The sequence below is a fragment of the Ictalurus punctatus genome, chromosome 20, assembly GCF_001660625.3.
Source record: "Ictalurus punctatus breed USDA103 chromosome 20, Coco_2.0, whole genome shotgun sequence".
Classification (NCBI taxonomy): Eukaryota; Metazoa; Chordata; class Actinopteri; order Siluriformes; family Ictaluridae; genus Ictalurus; species Ictalurus punctatus.
The window spans coordinates 22,354,741-22,371,231 of record NC_030435.2 but is presented as its reverse complement, the minus strand read 5'-3'; the positions used below and the strand labels follow the sequence as shown (position 1 = coordinate 22,371,231).

The 16,491-nt window shown below is 41.3% G+C and overlaps 1 protein-coding gene across 1 annotated transcript; it reads left to right on the top strand.

Annotated features, from left to right (window-relative positions):
• Positions 1–1,179: 1,179 nt before the first annotated feature.
• LOC108280488 (transferrin receptor protein 1) lies at positions 1,180–16,073 on the top strand. Its single transcript, XM_017495511.3, has 18 exons — positions 1,180–1,327; positions 6,619–6,668; positions 7,346–7,586; positions 8,118–8,304; positions 8,422–8,644; positions 8,732–8,854; positions 8,961–9,056; positions 9,319–9,458; positions 9,537–9,706; positions 9,798–9,917; positions 10,035–10,120; positions 10,906–10,969; positions 11,061–11,128; positions 11,285–11,355; positions 11,446–11,530; positions 11,737–11,961; positions 12,734–12,886; positions 13,720–16,073. The coding sequence occupies exons 2-18, from the start codon at positions 6,636–6,638 to the stop codon at positions 13,960–13,962; spliced, it is 2,328 nt and encodes a 775-aa protein (XP_017351000.1). The 5' UTR covers positions 1,180–1,327; positions 6,619–6,635; the 3' UTR covers positions 13,963–16,073.
• Positions 16,074–16,491: the final 418 nt, after the last annotated feature.

The window sequence follows — 16,491 nt, the reverse complement described above, 5'->3', positions numbered from 1 at the left end:
TTTTTAAATGGCAAATTGCTGTGGTATAAGAGGAATAACACACTACAAATAATAAAAAGAGGAATAGCAAACAGTCCCTAACCACTCTAGAGCGCACTTCATAATATTTCCCATCATGTAGGGAACCTCTAGGACACTGCACAATGTATTAGCCACTTGAAGTGCAATCTACAGGACACTTCGCCATGTAGAGAGCTTATAGGGCACTGCAAGAGCACCCTAGAGGGCACTTCATCATGTTTTCTGTCTTGTAGGCAGCCTATAGGGCAGTGCACCATGTGTTCTCGAGTGGAAGAGCACCCTAGAGGGTACTTCATCATGCTTCCTATCATGTAAGGAGCTTATAGGTCACTGCATCATGCATTCTTTACTTGAAGTGCACACTACAAAGCACTTCATCATGTTTCCTATTATGTAGGGAGCCTATAGGGCACTGCACCATATGTTCTCCACTGGAAGGGTGCCAAACAGGGCACTTCATCACGTTTCCTGTCAAGTAGGGAGCCTAAAGGGCACTGCATCATGTACGCACTTCATGTTTCCTCACATGTAGGGAGTCTATAGGGCACTGCACCATGTATTCTCCACCGGACGCGCACCCTAGAGGGCACGTTATCATGGTTCCTATAATGTAGGGAGCATATAGGGCACTGCATCGTGTATTCTGCCCTGCAAGAGCACCCTAGAGGGCACTTTTATCATGTTTACTGTAATGCAGGGAGCTTATAGGGCACTGCATCATGTGTACTCCACTGGAAGGGCACCCTAGAGGGCACTTCATGTTTCTTCACATGTAGGGTTTCCCTAGAGGAAAATTCATTAAGGTCCCCCCCCTTACATTTTAATGGCAGTCATTGGCGCACTGCATCATGTGTTCTCCACTGGAAGCTCACCCTAGATGGCACTTTCAGGACACAAGTCCACCAGTAGTAATACGCATCTTCCAACGTGATTGTGATCTCCAGACATTTCTATGTGTTTGCCTTTTTTTTTTTTTAATCATTTTTCTTTTAAATCCAAAGGGACTTTTACAAAATTGCCATGGTATGAGAATATTTTTTTTAATTATTATTATTATTATTTTTTTTTTTACATGATGTTATTGGACCAGTCTCACGTGCACCTGTCTGCCCACAAGTCTCTGTAACCAATTATGTTTGCACTCTTTCCTCTGATGAACTCCGCTTGGCACCTGGCGGATGTGACGTGAGTGCGCGTGCGCGTGCGCGTGCGCACGACCCTCCTTGTCCTCCTCGTCTCAGATACAGAAGCGTGCTTCAAGGTTGGCCTCAGTAGGCACGCCGGCTCGAGCGCGGAAGAAGCGAGGGTACGTCGCCTTTCTTTTTATACAAACCTTTCCCCTTTCTTCACAACACTTATGATAATATACAACAAATATGATTGCGTGCTTTCATAAACATACTCTCTGCAGAGTTGGTGTTCAGTGCGCGAGATTTCAGCGTTCTTTGCTTTTGAGACGTGTACGCACGTGCTACGTTCAAGCCTCGGGATTGGTTTATTTATTTATTTACTTATTTATTTATTTAACACAAATGCATGGTGTAAAGTGTGATGTCGGAGAAGCAGTGCAGTGTATCTGAACCAGACAGTGTATTAGTACAGGTCATTAGGCTATTATAAGACCTGACCTTGACAGCCTCGACTTTTGGTGCATGCTTTCCCCCCCATGCTCTATTAACTATAACTATTATAACGATATGCCATGTCTTTGTGTCAATTATGGACAAAATATGATTATTGGAGTAGTTTGAGTCTAAATATTGTTGTATTTAGACTCAAATGTAGGTCTTTACACATGTCTGGTATTTTAAGACTGGATTTACGGGTTATTTCCTTAATGAAAAAAAAAAAGAAGAAGAAACGTGCATGAATATTATTTTTAAAAAAGATGCACTAGACAAATTATTATTTTTAAAAATAATTATTTAATATATTAAACTGTGTCGCTGTTGGTCCATCATCCAGCCTTCTGTTGTTTTTTTTTCTTTAATGGAGGATTAAATTACAGTTGTACCTTAATTAGCTTCATGACCTTTAAGCCACAAAGGTAGCCAGAAGGTTATGGGTTTGAATCCCAGGATGCCACAAAGGCACCTTTTAGAACCCCGAGCAATGCTCTTAACCCGCACCAGCTCGGCTCTATGCTTCGTATTTCGCTTTTCCTGAAATGTTTGTAAATGTTCGACTCTCAGATGTAGATTATTACACTGGGATTATTATGTAGGTGTGGGTGTGTGAAAATGAACGCCAGTTCCATTGTCCATGGATTTAATAATCACACTAGAATGACTAACATGATCTCACACGCACATGATTATTAAATAACAGATGAATTTAAAAAAAAAACAAAAAACAATCCACATATGACTTGTGACTCTGTTACTTCCTCGTTTAAAAAAATAAAAAAAACCTTTTTGTGTTGGTATTATATTACAGTTTTATTGATGGTGTTGAACAACAGACTTGTGAAACCTTTTGTGATGTGAAACTCACATGATGGGACTGGGGATGGAGTTTAATCCTCCAGTGCCAAAAAAAAAAAAAGGGGACATTCTTTAAATAAATAAATAAATAAATAAGGATGTTTTTCAAATTCTATTCGTTATATATTTCACGAAGGCACGTGTAAAAAAAAAAAAAAGAAAGAAAGAAAAGGGAAAACGTTTTATCGCATTTAAAACACACATTTGGATTAACGTGCTCTTAAGGAGACATTATTTCTCAGATGGTCACATGGTGCTGGGGATTTGTCGACCGGGCGAAAGGCATTTATTAGGATTCTGGCTCGAGAACACGGAGCACGCGCGTGCATAATGAGCTGCGCTGCTTGTTCGTTATGCAGTTGGCTTTTCGAGGTGGGGAACAAGGTGTAAAATAAAAAAAACGGATCGATCTTGATTTCCTCAAACAGCTTCCTGGTTGTGGTTATAAAAAACAAAACAAAAACGTTACGACGTTATTTCCCGTGTGTCTCACTGCATTATTTATTTGTTTATTTTTTCCGCCTCTGCTCTTTGCCATTAGTTTGGCGTTAACTCCATCACCTGCAGCACACTTGGTGCTGAAAAACGCTGCCTACCTTTCGTACTCAGAAATCCGACACTGTAGAGGTGACGCCATGTATTTATTTTTTGCACAAAAACAAAATGAATGAATGCTGAGTTAGTTATTTTGTGTGCAAACGTACGGGGAAAAAAATAGGCGTCTTAACTGTTTTGCATGATGCTGATTACATCCTCTTAAAAATAACTTCCTGTTATTTTTAACCAATCAGATGCTTCCATTTTGATGCAGTCTCATCCATATACATATACATCCTCCTATTCTAGCAAACGACATTGTGTTACAGATCACACATGAACATGTTTACACTAACACTACTGTAGGTAAACTAAATGATTAGGTTTTTATATAGGCTACTACTACTACTACTAATAATAATAATAATAATAATACAGCTTTTTATAATCCTATCAAGTACTTGTTATAATCTGAGAAGGAAATATCCCTCAAAAACGTATATGAAGCGTCATCAAAATGTTTACAACTGCCGCAATGATGGTATTTTGTCCGTAATTGACAAGCCCTCTGCGGTTTTATTAACGGTGACCATTTGAAAGAAGCGCCGGAAACTTTAGGCTTAATTTTAAGATTCATTTCCACGGTTTATCACCAATTTAAGAGAGAGATGTATAAAATCCTGTGTCGTATCAATTTTAAATTGGCTTTAAATTCCGTTTCAAAACAGGATTATTAATTAAACTCAACATGGCTTCCTCTGCTCGAGCATTATTGTCTGAAAATGTGTGTTTGATATGATGTGTTGTGCAACTGATTATTGATGGTGGTTTTGGAGGTGTATTGCACCACTCTGGAAAGTGTGTGTGTGTGTGTGTATTATTCTTACTTCTGTTAATGGATTTGTGAGTATTTATTAGGAACTGGGAGATATAAGGTAATATTATATAAGGAAAGATTTTTATGGCGTGTATATCGTGATTAACGTCGCCTCTAGAGGATAAAAATGGTACGACCTTTCCAGACTGGCGTTTTATTTTCTCATGAATCTGCTCATATGAGGACATGTTACACTGACTAACTCTGCTAATAGAAACGCTACAACTTTTTTAGCAGATGAATTTTTATTATTTTATTTTTTTTGGTCTGATCTGACGTGTGTGTGTGTGTGTGTGTGTGTGTGTGTGTGAGAGAGAGAGAGAGAGACTCTCCCTGCAGGGCGTAACCCGAGCTCCTTTCCTTCATGCCTCTATCTGCAGGTTGCACGTATTCCTGTTCATACCGATAAGAGTAGAACTGGTTTTTAAATGATGTTCTTCATTTTTCAAATCCAGCTTTATTTCAGTTGCTCGGTAGGCGTGAACGTTGTGTTTGCAGGTGTTTTTGGGCTGAGGTGTTTCCGGCACAGTGCGCTGTACCTCCTTTAATCATGTGCTTGGAGTCTCCAAGGAAAATCTGCTCGATTATTGTGTTAATGATGAACTTCCAGAGTTTGGTAGAAAAATGTTTAATTTAAAAACAAAAAAAGGAAAAATGCTTTTTATTTATTTATTTATTTATTTATTTATTTATTTATTTGCGTATTTATTTATTTTTTTCCAGAGATCCCAAAGTGCGTACACCATTGTTGGGGATTTGGACTTGATGTATATTACGACTTATATATTATATACGTATTATTACCATAGATTGTGCTCAAAAAAGTACTGTCTTGTACTTCTCATAAAGATCGTCAGTATTCCCACATTCAACAAAATTGCCGCTCGTTCCTCGGAGTAATGATGGCGTTAGATGATGATGAAATACTGACGATCCACATCACACTCTCCAAATAGTGTGTGTATCACTATAATAATACCATATGGTCATATCACTCAATTATTCCAGCAAGGATTTTCTTTGTCATTTGTTAATGATGTTTGTGCGCCCCCTGGTGGCCAGGATGCTTTAAACTATAGTGAAAAGTTGCTGAATGAAAATTAATCAATCATTAAATTGTTAATAGTTCACTTAATATTCATATTCTAGTTATTAAGGATTTCCACACATCGGGACTAAGCGACACTCCCAAACATGTAGAATTCAGTTATAGGAACTGGAGGGGGGGGGTGCATTTTATGAACTGGAATCAGGTCTAGTAATTTCTGACCTGTTAACGTCTCTCAAAAGCATGAGGACGGTCTGTGACCTGCCTGTTGGCGCACAAGCATTTGCTAGCCTAAAGTGTTCATCAGAAAGAACGGAAATGCACAAAGCTCAGAGTTTCCCCCTGATGCATGAAGATATCGGGTTTTAAATTGTAACGTAAGGCGATTTCGTAGAGGTTAAATGTTTTAGTCGCGTACAGATCTGTACAGACGAACAGAATGATTGGAAAGGAGGCTTGATGGCAAAGTAAAGTGGGACACTGAGATTTGTAGTGGTGGTTAATTTACACATCAGCGACCTCTGTGGAATGTCCTCCTGCTTTAAAAAAAAAAAAAAAGAAAAAAAAAAGCCAACTTCAGTCTCAGCGCAGAGGAAGGTTATAAAGAAGAGACGCTGAATAACGACGACTGACCCGCGTGCACAGAAACCCACAGATCCACAGGGTTATGAGTTTAAGCAAATTTGAGCTATTTTTTTTATATTTTCCAAAAGGTAGCACTTATAGATTTGACAGATTTAGAGCAACCTCAACACTAGTCATATCATTTTTCTCTTTAAGCAGTGTTTCATGGTCCTCATTTGCATAACAGAAGCCGATTGGCTGTTTCATTTTATGATGCAGTAACACTCGGTGTAGATTGAGTGATTGAAATGCAGCCCTCGGATTCATGCCGTCAGATACGCCTCTTTTTTTTTTTTTTTTTTTGGACTAATGAAGTTCCCCGAAAGAATGTGATCATGAACGCGTTTAATCTAACTTTAAAGTGGACGTGACGGCGTATCGTGGCTTTGATTGTATTCTCTGGAGGTGCTGAGTCATGTCAGGGGCTCATTGTGGGCTTTCTTTATTACACCCCCTGCACGTTTGCTGATGAGGTTCTGCAGTGGAACCTGATCATCTTTTGGTCCTGTTTTAAACCAAAAAAAAAAAAAAAACGGAACAAAAAAGTCCCCGAGTATGCACGTGGCTCCGATGTGAAGGAAACTAAACATGTTTGAGTTTCAGGAGCGTTTTTAAATATCATTTTTTTTGCTAAATAGGAAGTGATACTAAGGGACTTTTAACAGATGGAAGTTAGGCCTTGAGAAATGATAAAGGCATAAAATAACTCGATCAAGGATATGGAAAACAAGTGACCCATCCAAAAGTCCCTGATGGGGGTTGAAACCGACGAGATGAAATGATATACGCAGTTTAATTATTGAGATACAGTTGATATCGACTCGGCCAGATGGTGTCCTCTAAAGCGTTTCGTTCCTTTATTTAATCCTACACATTTCAGCGTGGTGCCCCTATACAGTCAGCTCGCTTGTATTCCAGGTTGATGCAGGATAGATACTGGATTAAGAAAGAAATGTGAAAGATCTTTATTTTTTAAAAAATTTTTAAAGCACTTTTTTATTTTATTTATTTATTTTTGTCTCTTTCAGGCGTTCACAAAGGCAAGATGGAACAAGCCAGGACGACAATTACAAAAATGGTAAGTCACGTTTGTTCTTCTGTTTACCTTTTTTTTTTTTTTTTTTTAATTTATTTATTTTTATTTATTTATTTTATATAAACCTTAAAGGTTTATAACGGTCAGGATTTAAAAATGGTTCAGTGTGAAGCTTTAAAAATCCTTAACAGATGGACTAGTAAATATTCACACTGGAACTGTTTTTAGAGTAACCCGGTACTTTTTTTTTTTTTTTTTTTTTTTTTCCCCCCATTTCACATTTCCCTCATAATATAATATTTGTGCTCATTTTTTTAAAAACTTCGTTTAAACGGAAAAAACTTCGCCGTTTACACTCTACATGAAGTAAGTGATTACAGCTGCACAAGAAAATAGCTTACGGTACAACTAAAAGTTCTCTAAAAGGGCACTACATTTCTCAAATTTATTTATTTATTTATTTATTTATTTATTTATTTATTTATTTATCTCCTAAAACCCTCAAAACTAAAGTGTTGAGATGAACCTTTGTCTAAGATTCTTTGAGCAAGTTGTTATGGATTATGGTTGTGTTTTGTGGTTTGTATTTTTTTGTGATTTGTGTCTTATGCAAAACAATAAAATCCCAATCATGTGACTGCGATCATCTGCTTTTCAGACTTGAGGTGGTTTTCCCGTCCAGTACTTCCTTTAATCAGAATATTTTCATGTTCCTACAGTTCAACGGGACGGAAGGCTCCTACACGCGCTTCCTGACCCAGAACATGGAGGACGACTCCAGCCACGTGGAGATGAAGCTGTCGTCTGATACGGATGAGGAGGTTGGAGGGAACGGAGTGGTGGATCATGGGGGACAACAGCATCAAGCTCGTCCGGCCTACGTCAGCAAAAGCGGCCTGTGCAACCCCAGAAACATCTGCATAGCGGCAGCGGTGGCTATTCTCGCCAGCTTCCTGATTGGTAAGAAGGAATCTTCTGTGTAACGGAGCGGTTTACTTTAATTCCACCCGGCCGTTAAACAGCGCTGGACTAACATGAGCTCGGATGGTGTTTTCTTTCATTTATCCAATGCGTTCTTTAGACGTCCTTTATTCAGGAACATCATTATATATGCGGGGATGTTAACCTGTTTGTAATTTATAATTTAACCCATACTGTATTTAAAAAAAAAAAAAAAAGATTGAAAGGACTCTCGTGTAACTCCCCGACAGTTAGCGAACCTGTATATCATGATGTACAACCTCTCGAAGCTCCAGGGTCTCTGATTTGATCCTGAGCTGGAGTTAATGCGTTTGCAGCGTGTCACATGTTCTTCCACTGTCTGTGTGGGGTTCCTTTAGTTTCTTCCCACCTTCCAAAACCTGCAGATAGTTTGACTGGCATCCCATGCAGGGTGTGTACCTGGGATCGACTTTGTGACCCTTACCTGGGTAAAGTGCTTACCGGAGATGAACGAATGCACATTTATTTAGTAATGCTCTTGATTCCCAGGACTTCTGATTGGCTCTAGTATGTATAAAAAGAGAACCGAAGTGGCTTCAGTATCCTGTACGACTTCCTCCCCGGCTTCTGACGGCAATGTGATCCCGATCGAAACGGTTCCCACTCTCGACTGGAGCGAAATTACGGCTTTGCTGAAACGCAAACTGACCACAAGTGGCATCGAAAAGAGCCTCGGGTAATTCCGCAACTCTACAAGTATTACCACGTGAATGCTCCTTTTAAAACGCCGTTTAAATGCCGAGGACATTTTGTGCCGTGAAATGAGAGCTTTTGCTTTTCCCTGAATTCTCAGTGAATTCTCCAGTGACGATCATCAAGCAGGATCCCCAGGAGACGAGACGCTCGCCAGTAAAGTGTTCGCAAAATTCAAGGACAATGGCATGGAACCCTGGATCGATACGCACTTCGTTAAGGTCCAGGATCGCCCTAAAGGTGGCGTGAACAAAGTGACGTTCGGCGGCGAGACGTTTTCCGAATCTGGTTATTTATCCTACAGCGCGACAGGAACAGCACAGGTTCGTATTTCAGCCTTTTTCCCCCCTTCAACCTTTCTGATTTCACCTAATACGAACGAGCTTACGCTATCGATTCTGGTTTCCCAGGGTGCGGTTTTGTATGCGTATTATGGACGAGAAGATGACTTGACAAATCTGCAGGACTTAAATATCGACATGAACGGAAGGGTCCTCTTGGTCCGTGCTGGAAAAAATAGTTACGCTGAGAAGGTTGGTGGAAAATTTTTGTTGCGGGGGGGGGGGGGGGGTTTACCAATTTGATTCGCGTGAGTGTTATTAATCAAACCGTTTGCCATCCGTCGTTTAAAAATGGCAGGTTGCTAATGCTGCCAAGGTGAACGCAAGTGCGGTGCTGATCTACCCCGACCCCGCCGACTACCAGTTTAACGAAACCACTGACCTGCTTGGCCATGTAAGTATCCACATGAATGACATGAAAATATTGACTTTCCTTGAAGAGCCTCCTTGAAAAAAAAAAACAAAAACAAACGTGTCTCTTAGGGGGGGAAAAAAAAAACAAATCTAAAATGAATTTCTTTCAAATTATATTGGAGGAAAGCCTCCGTCACTTCCATTTCACTTCCATGTCTCCTATGAATCAAAAAACACTTCAAATAACACGACAAAATTTGTCAGCGATTCGTTTTTATTTCACCTCTTTATTTCTCGCACAGGTCCATCTCGGCTCTGGCGATCCGTACACTCCGGGTTTCCCATCTTTCAACCACACCCAGTTCCCTCCAGCTAAATCCTCAGGCCTGCCAAGCATTCCCTGCCAGACCATCAGAGCCAGTACGGCTGCAGCGATCATGAGGTAAAGCATGCGACGTGAGGTTTTCGGCCTTCTCGAGAATGTCTACGAGAATGATGCAGGACCGTGTCCGATTTTCAGGCAAATGGGAGGTCGCAGTTCCCCTCGTGGATGGGCCGACGGAGGTCTGCCAAGGGTCGAGTACAAGCTCGGGAGTAGCGACGACAACGTCACCGTGGAGGTGAACAACGTTCTCACGGAGATACAAATCCATAATGTGTTTGGGGTCATCAAGGGCTTCGTAGATCCAGGTACGTCGGGTGACTTCCCGTGTAGGATATTCCGAATCGAGTACATGCGCGCTTGCGTTAATCCTCCTTGAATCGTAATCTTCTGGTTTAGATCGTTATGTGGTGATGGGAGCTCAGAGAGACGCCTGGGGCTCTGGATTCGCTGCGTCTACCGTCGGCACTACTCTGCTGCTCGAGTTAGCCGGAGTTATTACCAGCATGATACATGAAGGTGAGGTTTTAATAGAAACGTGACTCCCTTTTATTAAATAGTTTCTTTTTTCTTCAATTTTTTTTTTTTATTAAAGTATAAGCTACTCATAACATTTTAACCAATTTTCTTCTAAAGATGGATTCAAACCCAGGAGGAGTATAGTGTTTGCCAGTTGGAGTGCTGGAGAATACGGGGCTGTGGGTGCCACCGAGTGGCTGGAGGTTGGAAAAATCTTGAATCGATTTATCCTATATAATATCACGTAACGTACACATCGTTTCTACCACGGCAGAGCCGAATCCTCGAATCCTGATCGGTCAGGAGGAGTTGATTTTAGCTTTCTTTAACAGCAGCTCTGACGGAAGTTTCGGCTTTTAAACCGATCCCGGGCGCATACCGACGCGCCGGTTTATAATACGTCATCGTTACTATAGTAACGGCTCGTTCACAGGGACGTCGTTTAAGACTAATAATAAACATCGTAACGTTATTTAGCGAAGAGAAACGCATCAACGCTGGTGTTAGGTTTTCTGTAAAACTAAATTGAGCCTTTTTCTGGAAGGAGTCTCCAGTGTCAGCGCTTTGGAACGGTCGGGTAAAGCGGTAAAGCCGTAACCCGAATCTGTAATCTCTCAGTAACACGACAAGCCCATATTATTAACGTCGAGTTAAGGAAACGTTCTCACTTCTTGAACGTAACCGTTCCAGACGCTCCGCAACTTTTAAATGGAACTACAGATGGATTTAAAAAGAAAAAAAACAAACAAAAAACGAAGCACATGTTGTATTTTAATACATGAAAAAATTGGCGTGTTATAAGAGGAAGAATACGCTTCGGGATGTGCCGATCTGGAAAAGAATCGACAGCAGGTCGGAAACGTTAACTCGGCTCGGCATCGGCCGTCTAGTCGTTGATTATTTTCCCTATACTCCCAAGTGGTTTATTTCTTATTTCTTACAGGACGTATACACGTAGATTTCTTACGTTTGTTGTCCCCACCCGTAGGGTTATTTACCTTCGTTGAATATGAAGGCCTTCTCCTACATCAGCCTGGATGGAGTTGTCACAGGTGCCTAATCTTTCACTTCACCCCAGAGCATGATTTTAATACAGTAATCAAATAAAACTGATACTAAACCGCCGCTGTAAATTCTACACAGGCTCCGCCTCTTTTAAAGCGAGTGCAAGCCCGCTGATGTACGACCTGATACAGAGTACTTTAAAAGAGGTGAGATTTTCCAAGTAAATTGATCATTTCGCTTTAATTTATTACTGTTGTAGTATAACTCTCTCTCTCTCTCTCTCTCTCTCTCTCTCTCTCTCTCTCTCTCTCTCTCTCTCTCCCCCCCCCTTTTTTTTTTTTTTTTTCTCCTTCGCTCTGCAGGTATCTTCACCCACTGACTCCAGCAAGAGTTTATTCGCACAAATGGCTGGAAAAAACTGGGAGGCGTCCGTGTACGTGCTACGCACCTTCAAATGACCGATTTCTTAAAACCGAGGCGTCGTGCGGTGTGTATTCATGTGAACCGTTGCTCTCTTTCACAGGATGGAGCCCATGAGGATGGGTGACCCTGCCTATCCGTTCCTGGCCTTCTCCGGCATCCCTTCGGTCTCTTTCCGATTCACTCAGGTAAATAAATAAATAAATAAATCCTCCCCGATTCTGACGGGTCGCTTAGACAAATAGTGCGGCGACGAATCACTTTACACGTCGGTGCTCTCGTTCTAGCGCTTTATAGTGTATCTCGTAGCAACGTAAACAACGGGCTAGCTATAGGTTTCGGTTAAGTTGCGTCTGGATTAAGATGATTGATTTTACCGGCTTTTCGTTTTCAGGATAAACAATACCAGTACCTCGGCACCTTGCTGGACACCAGGAGCAAACTGCAGAGCAAAGCATCGAACCTGCTCGCGCTGACCAAGGCGGCAGGTGAGATGGCAGGTCAGATGGCTCTTCGGCTGGTACACGATCATCTGCTGAGACTGAACACGGAAAAGTACCTCAACATCATGCGCATACGTGTGTCCAAAATCAGTAAGGAAGTGATGAGTCTGCAAAGGGTAAGTTTTTTTTTTTTATTTTATTTATTTTATTTTAATTTTTTTTTTTTTCCCCCCCGAGCTGCACTGAATGAAGGATGGCTTTTAAAGTCGCAGGGAATAGGACGTAAGCACTGCTCGAACACCAGGTTTTTGTCCTCACCGGTCAGTTGCGAATTCCCACCAGGTCTCGGCTATTATATGACGACTACCAAGCGGGAAGGGTGAAGAATAACGCGTGCTTCCTCCGAGGCGTCCGTTTGCACCGCTGCTCATCGTGCGGCATGACGCACTCTGAAGTAAGCACTCGGAAACCTGCCCCTTTACACCATGGACGATTCCAGATGCCCGTGATCGGCTAGTTTCGCCGTAATCGACATGGAAGCGAGATTGGCATCATCCACCACACCCTGAGCGTCCGGCCAACTTCGCTCGTCCGACCGCGGACGGCTGCGGCGGCGTCGCGATTCGATCGGGAAATTTCCTGATGGCGTGGTGTGAGATTTGAATGTGCTTTTCTAAAACGAAACAGGATTTCAAATTTTGTTCAAAGTTTATGTCGGAGGGACGAGTGGGATTCCGTCTCGTCCCGTGGTTAGCCCTGCACACTTTGGATTTAAAAGTGAAGACACATGACTTTCATGGCACCGGTTACAACCGACATGCATTTCCCTGCGACTTTAAATACCAAGTCTTGCCCCCGTTACCCTTTATACAACAGCCGAGAATGTTTCGTTGATGGATTGATTGATTGATTTTATTTTTTTTTTCCTTTCTTCTGTTCTTTCCCCAGAACGGTCGTCTGTCAAAGACCCTGCAGATGACGTGGTTCATGTCCGCGTTAGGATCCTACGGTCGTGCCTCCAGAAATCTCATCAGCACCATCCAGAACAGCGACCTTGACGATCTGGAGCAGTGTCGCATCATCAATGACCGAATCATGGGGGTAAATGAAACCTGTTGTAATTTAAAACCTATTGATAGTAGTACAGCGTCACAAGCTATAGAACGAGCGTCCTCTCGAGGGCCATCATTAGCGTTTCGGTCCATGGAAACCGGCTCGATTCTGGAAAACGGCCCCGGGGGGGGGGATGGAAAATCCGTTTTTTCACCAAACAGTTGGGAATTATTTTATTTTAAGTTACCGTGTTGCGTAAGGAATCGGCTTAACAAACACAGTAGTGAAAATATACCTACGCCGTTGCTAGCTAAGAGTAATGTGACGCTTTGATCAAGTTGTTGGCGTCGTAAAAACGAACGTCGGTCTAATCGGTTCGGTCTGTAATCGGATACCGGCCGTTGGAAACGCTCCTCCGCCGTCACGTCCTCGTCAAGACGCAGAAGAGCTCTTGTGCACTCTATACACGCGACGGAGTTTTTAGAACGTCTAAACGACGTGTCGAAAATAAACGAATTAACGAGCTGTTATTTCTGTTTCTCGATGAGTGAACTCGGTCCTAAATGTAGAGGTAGGCGGGGCATCTTTGAGTGGAACGAAATGCGTAAATGAGATCGTTCGCCCTTCATTTTTTTGGGGGGGGGTGTAAATTTATACTAGAACTTGACGGTCATACTTTTGCGAGCTCGTTACTTGATGGTTCTGATCTCTTACTCGATCGTGCGTCCGCGATGAGATTTTGATGCGTTTCGTCTAGTCCACCGCGCAGTAAACGTGCTCTTAGTGCTATTCTTGAGGCGTTCGATATATAACGGATGTACTTTTCACAACTAACCCTGATAGCAAATGACCGTGGCTCGTTGTTTTGTCTGTATCCACAGGTGGAAAGAGATCTGCTGTCTCCTTACGTGTCTCCCCAGACCATGCCGTTCAGACACATACTGTTTGGCTCTGGATCATGCACGCTACAAGACGTGCTCGCACAACTGACCGCGATCAAAGAAGGATCAGCCAGTGCTGATGTTGACCTGCTGAAAAATCAGTTCGCTCTGACCACCTGGACGATCCAGAGCTGTGCCAACGCACTCGTGGGCAACGTGTGGGACATGGACAATGAGCTTTAGGTGAACTTTAGCTCCGATTTATAAAGAGAAGCATCAGATTAAACCTCCAGTCCCCTTGCGTAACGGATCGCACTCCATTCGGAAACCTTAAAGCGACCCCGTGCTATATTTCAACCAAAAGCTTGCTCGAGTAAACAAGCGCCATGTCCGTGTCCATTCCTTCCGCCATTCCTGTGCACGCGAGGCGAGGCGAGGCGAGCACACGTCACGATGTAGCCGATAAATGAACGTTACTGTAAATCAAACGAAAATGACTGCTTCCAAAAGATCAGATCGAGTTTTTGGGTTGAAATATAGAACAGTGTCATAACCAATATGAATATTCTCTCTAGAATAAAAAGCAGCAGCCATTTCTTTCTCCCCCAAAAAAAAAAAAAGAAGAAGAAAAAGAATGCCGAAAGACAAACCTGGTGCTTGATGAATACGTCGTTCTGATTTTTGTAAAAATATTACCTCGCACAGTATTTTTCTGAACAAATACAGCAAACAAAAAAAAAAAGGTCAAGTTATAAAGGTTTAGCTCAATTCGTTAAAAATTTTTTTTAAATTTTAAAAAAAAACCACAAGTTCTAGTTTTACTATTAGAAAATTCAGTGCGTTTTCATGACCTTTATTTGAGCTAACCTCGTTCGGAAAACCCTCGGATTTCAAAGCTGACGATTTAGCTCACGAAGAAAAGTTCAGCGCTCTTAACCCGAAGCACCGAGCCTCATGATGTTTAGCAATTACAGGTCGTTTCGTGTCCTAGAATTGTGTCTGGCGGTGGAGGGTCGGGGGGGAAAAAAAAAAAAAAAAAAAGATCCGGAGTTGTTACGTCGTGAGCCGACCGCCAAGCTTCACATTCGTGGCACGGAGATCTCCTATTTATTTATTTATTTATCAGTGGCAGGGTTCACTATAAATAGTGTTTTTTTTTTTTTTTTTTTTTTTTTTGTTTTTGTTTTTTTTTTTCGTACGACTTTTTTAAAAACTAACGTATAATTATCGGAAGCAGTGCCTTCCATAATTATGACAGTCATACTGTCAAAATAACAAAAGCAGCATCTGCTATGGAGGTAAACTCGTTTCCGAAAAAAAGAAAAGAAAAAAAAAAACAGTCACGACCAGGGACCGTCACATTGCATGGTTCAGTGCTGAGTCACACACCCAGATGTTGTCATTATAACTGATGATTGACGTGAGATCGGGTGTCGTACGTACACACACACACACACACACGTACACGTACACTATGTGACTCATCTCTGGTGTTTGTGTCTGTTTTATTTTTTATTTTAATTCTTGACCTTTAACCATTATCGGGAGCAGCGTCTCCCATAATGTGAGTGAAGTCGATGGTAGTTTTTGCCTACCAGCGTGCTGATATCGAGAGCAGGGCCTCTCATATTTCACTGTATGGTGGATAATTATCGGGAACAGTGTTTCTCATAATGTTGTACATATTATCTGCATGGACAGTGCAGGCAGCTTGCTAAAAATCTCCTGTGTGTGTCAGCTCTTAGTGCTTTCTTTTATTTCTTTATCACGTGAACGGAATGTAGCGACAAATCGGATCAATCCTTCAGGCAAGCTCTAGAAAGAAGTCCAGAGTTCATGATGGGCTTTTGTTTAATTCTATAGTATGTATATGTGCTTTTCAGCTCTTTCTTTTTTTTTTTTCTTGCGTGTGATTTTTAAAAAAAATTTTTTTTTATTATTATTATTAACACCCCCCCCCTTTCCTCCTTCTTGTTTGTGCCTTATGTGATCTGAGAGACTTTTTTTTTCCTACATATTAAATCTTGTTCCAATCTGTTCAGCAGATCTGAATCATTTATTGTCGTTCAAACGACGACAATAAACGAAACAGAACTGAAGTTGGAATATCGTGTGGTTTTTTTTGTTTTGTTTTGTTTACGTTTGTTTTTTTTTTTTTACATAAATTTACAATTAAGCCACAGTTTAAAAATCCTTTCCATTTCAGCTGAATCTAAGAAAGACTTAGAACTGCAGATTTTTCTTATTATAAAATGGATTTGCTCATGCTCCAGCACTTCCGAATGGTAAACCTGTTTGTCTTCAGCAGTGTCAAATGCATAATCTGTTTAATGCAATAAATATGTACACCTTTATCCAAGTGTCCCGGGTTTAATTCGAACAGCCTCGGCGTTCGACAGTTTTTATGAAGAATGAAAAAATGTTTTTGGTTGTCTACAAGGCTGAAAAGTCGGGCTCCTCGTTGTGCCGTCGGGTAAATCTATTTAAAATCGACAGCCTGAGCTTCCAAATCAGCAGTATGCAGGTTGAACGGTGTAAATACACTGAGGAGGATTTAAATAAATAAATAAATAAATAAATAATTTATGTGGTTAGAATCTTGCCGTCTGAATTTTTATTTTTTTAAAATTTATTTATTTTTTCAATCCGACCGTTAATCTGAAATTGATTTTCAGGGTTTTGCACAAATCTAAAACGCAATTCCACTCTCAGGTTAGCACGTAGCACCTCCAGGGTCGGAGGTTCGAATCCCACTTCCGCCCTGTGTGCGCG

Bases quoted from the DNA above. Each gene is read 5' to 3' on its own strand.
- LOC108280488 (XM_017495511.3), top strand. From the start codon at position 6,636: ATGGAACAAGCCAGGACGACAATTACAAAAATG. The intron at 6,669-7,345 runs GTAAGTCACGTT...ATGTTCCTACAG, and splicing joins GGACGACAATTACAAAAATG to TTCAACGGGACGGAAGGCTC. The intron at 11,129-11,284 runs GTGAGATTTTCC...TTCGCTCTGCAG, and splicing joins TACAGAGTACTTTAAAAGAG to GTATCTTCACCCACTGACTC.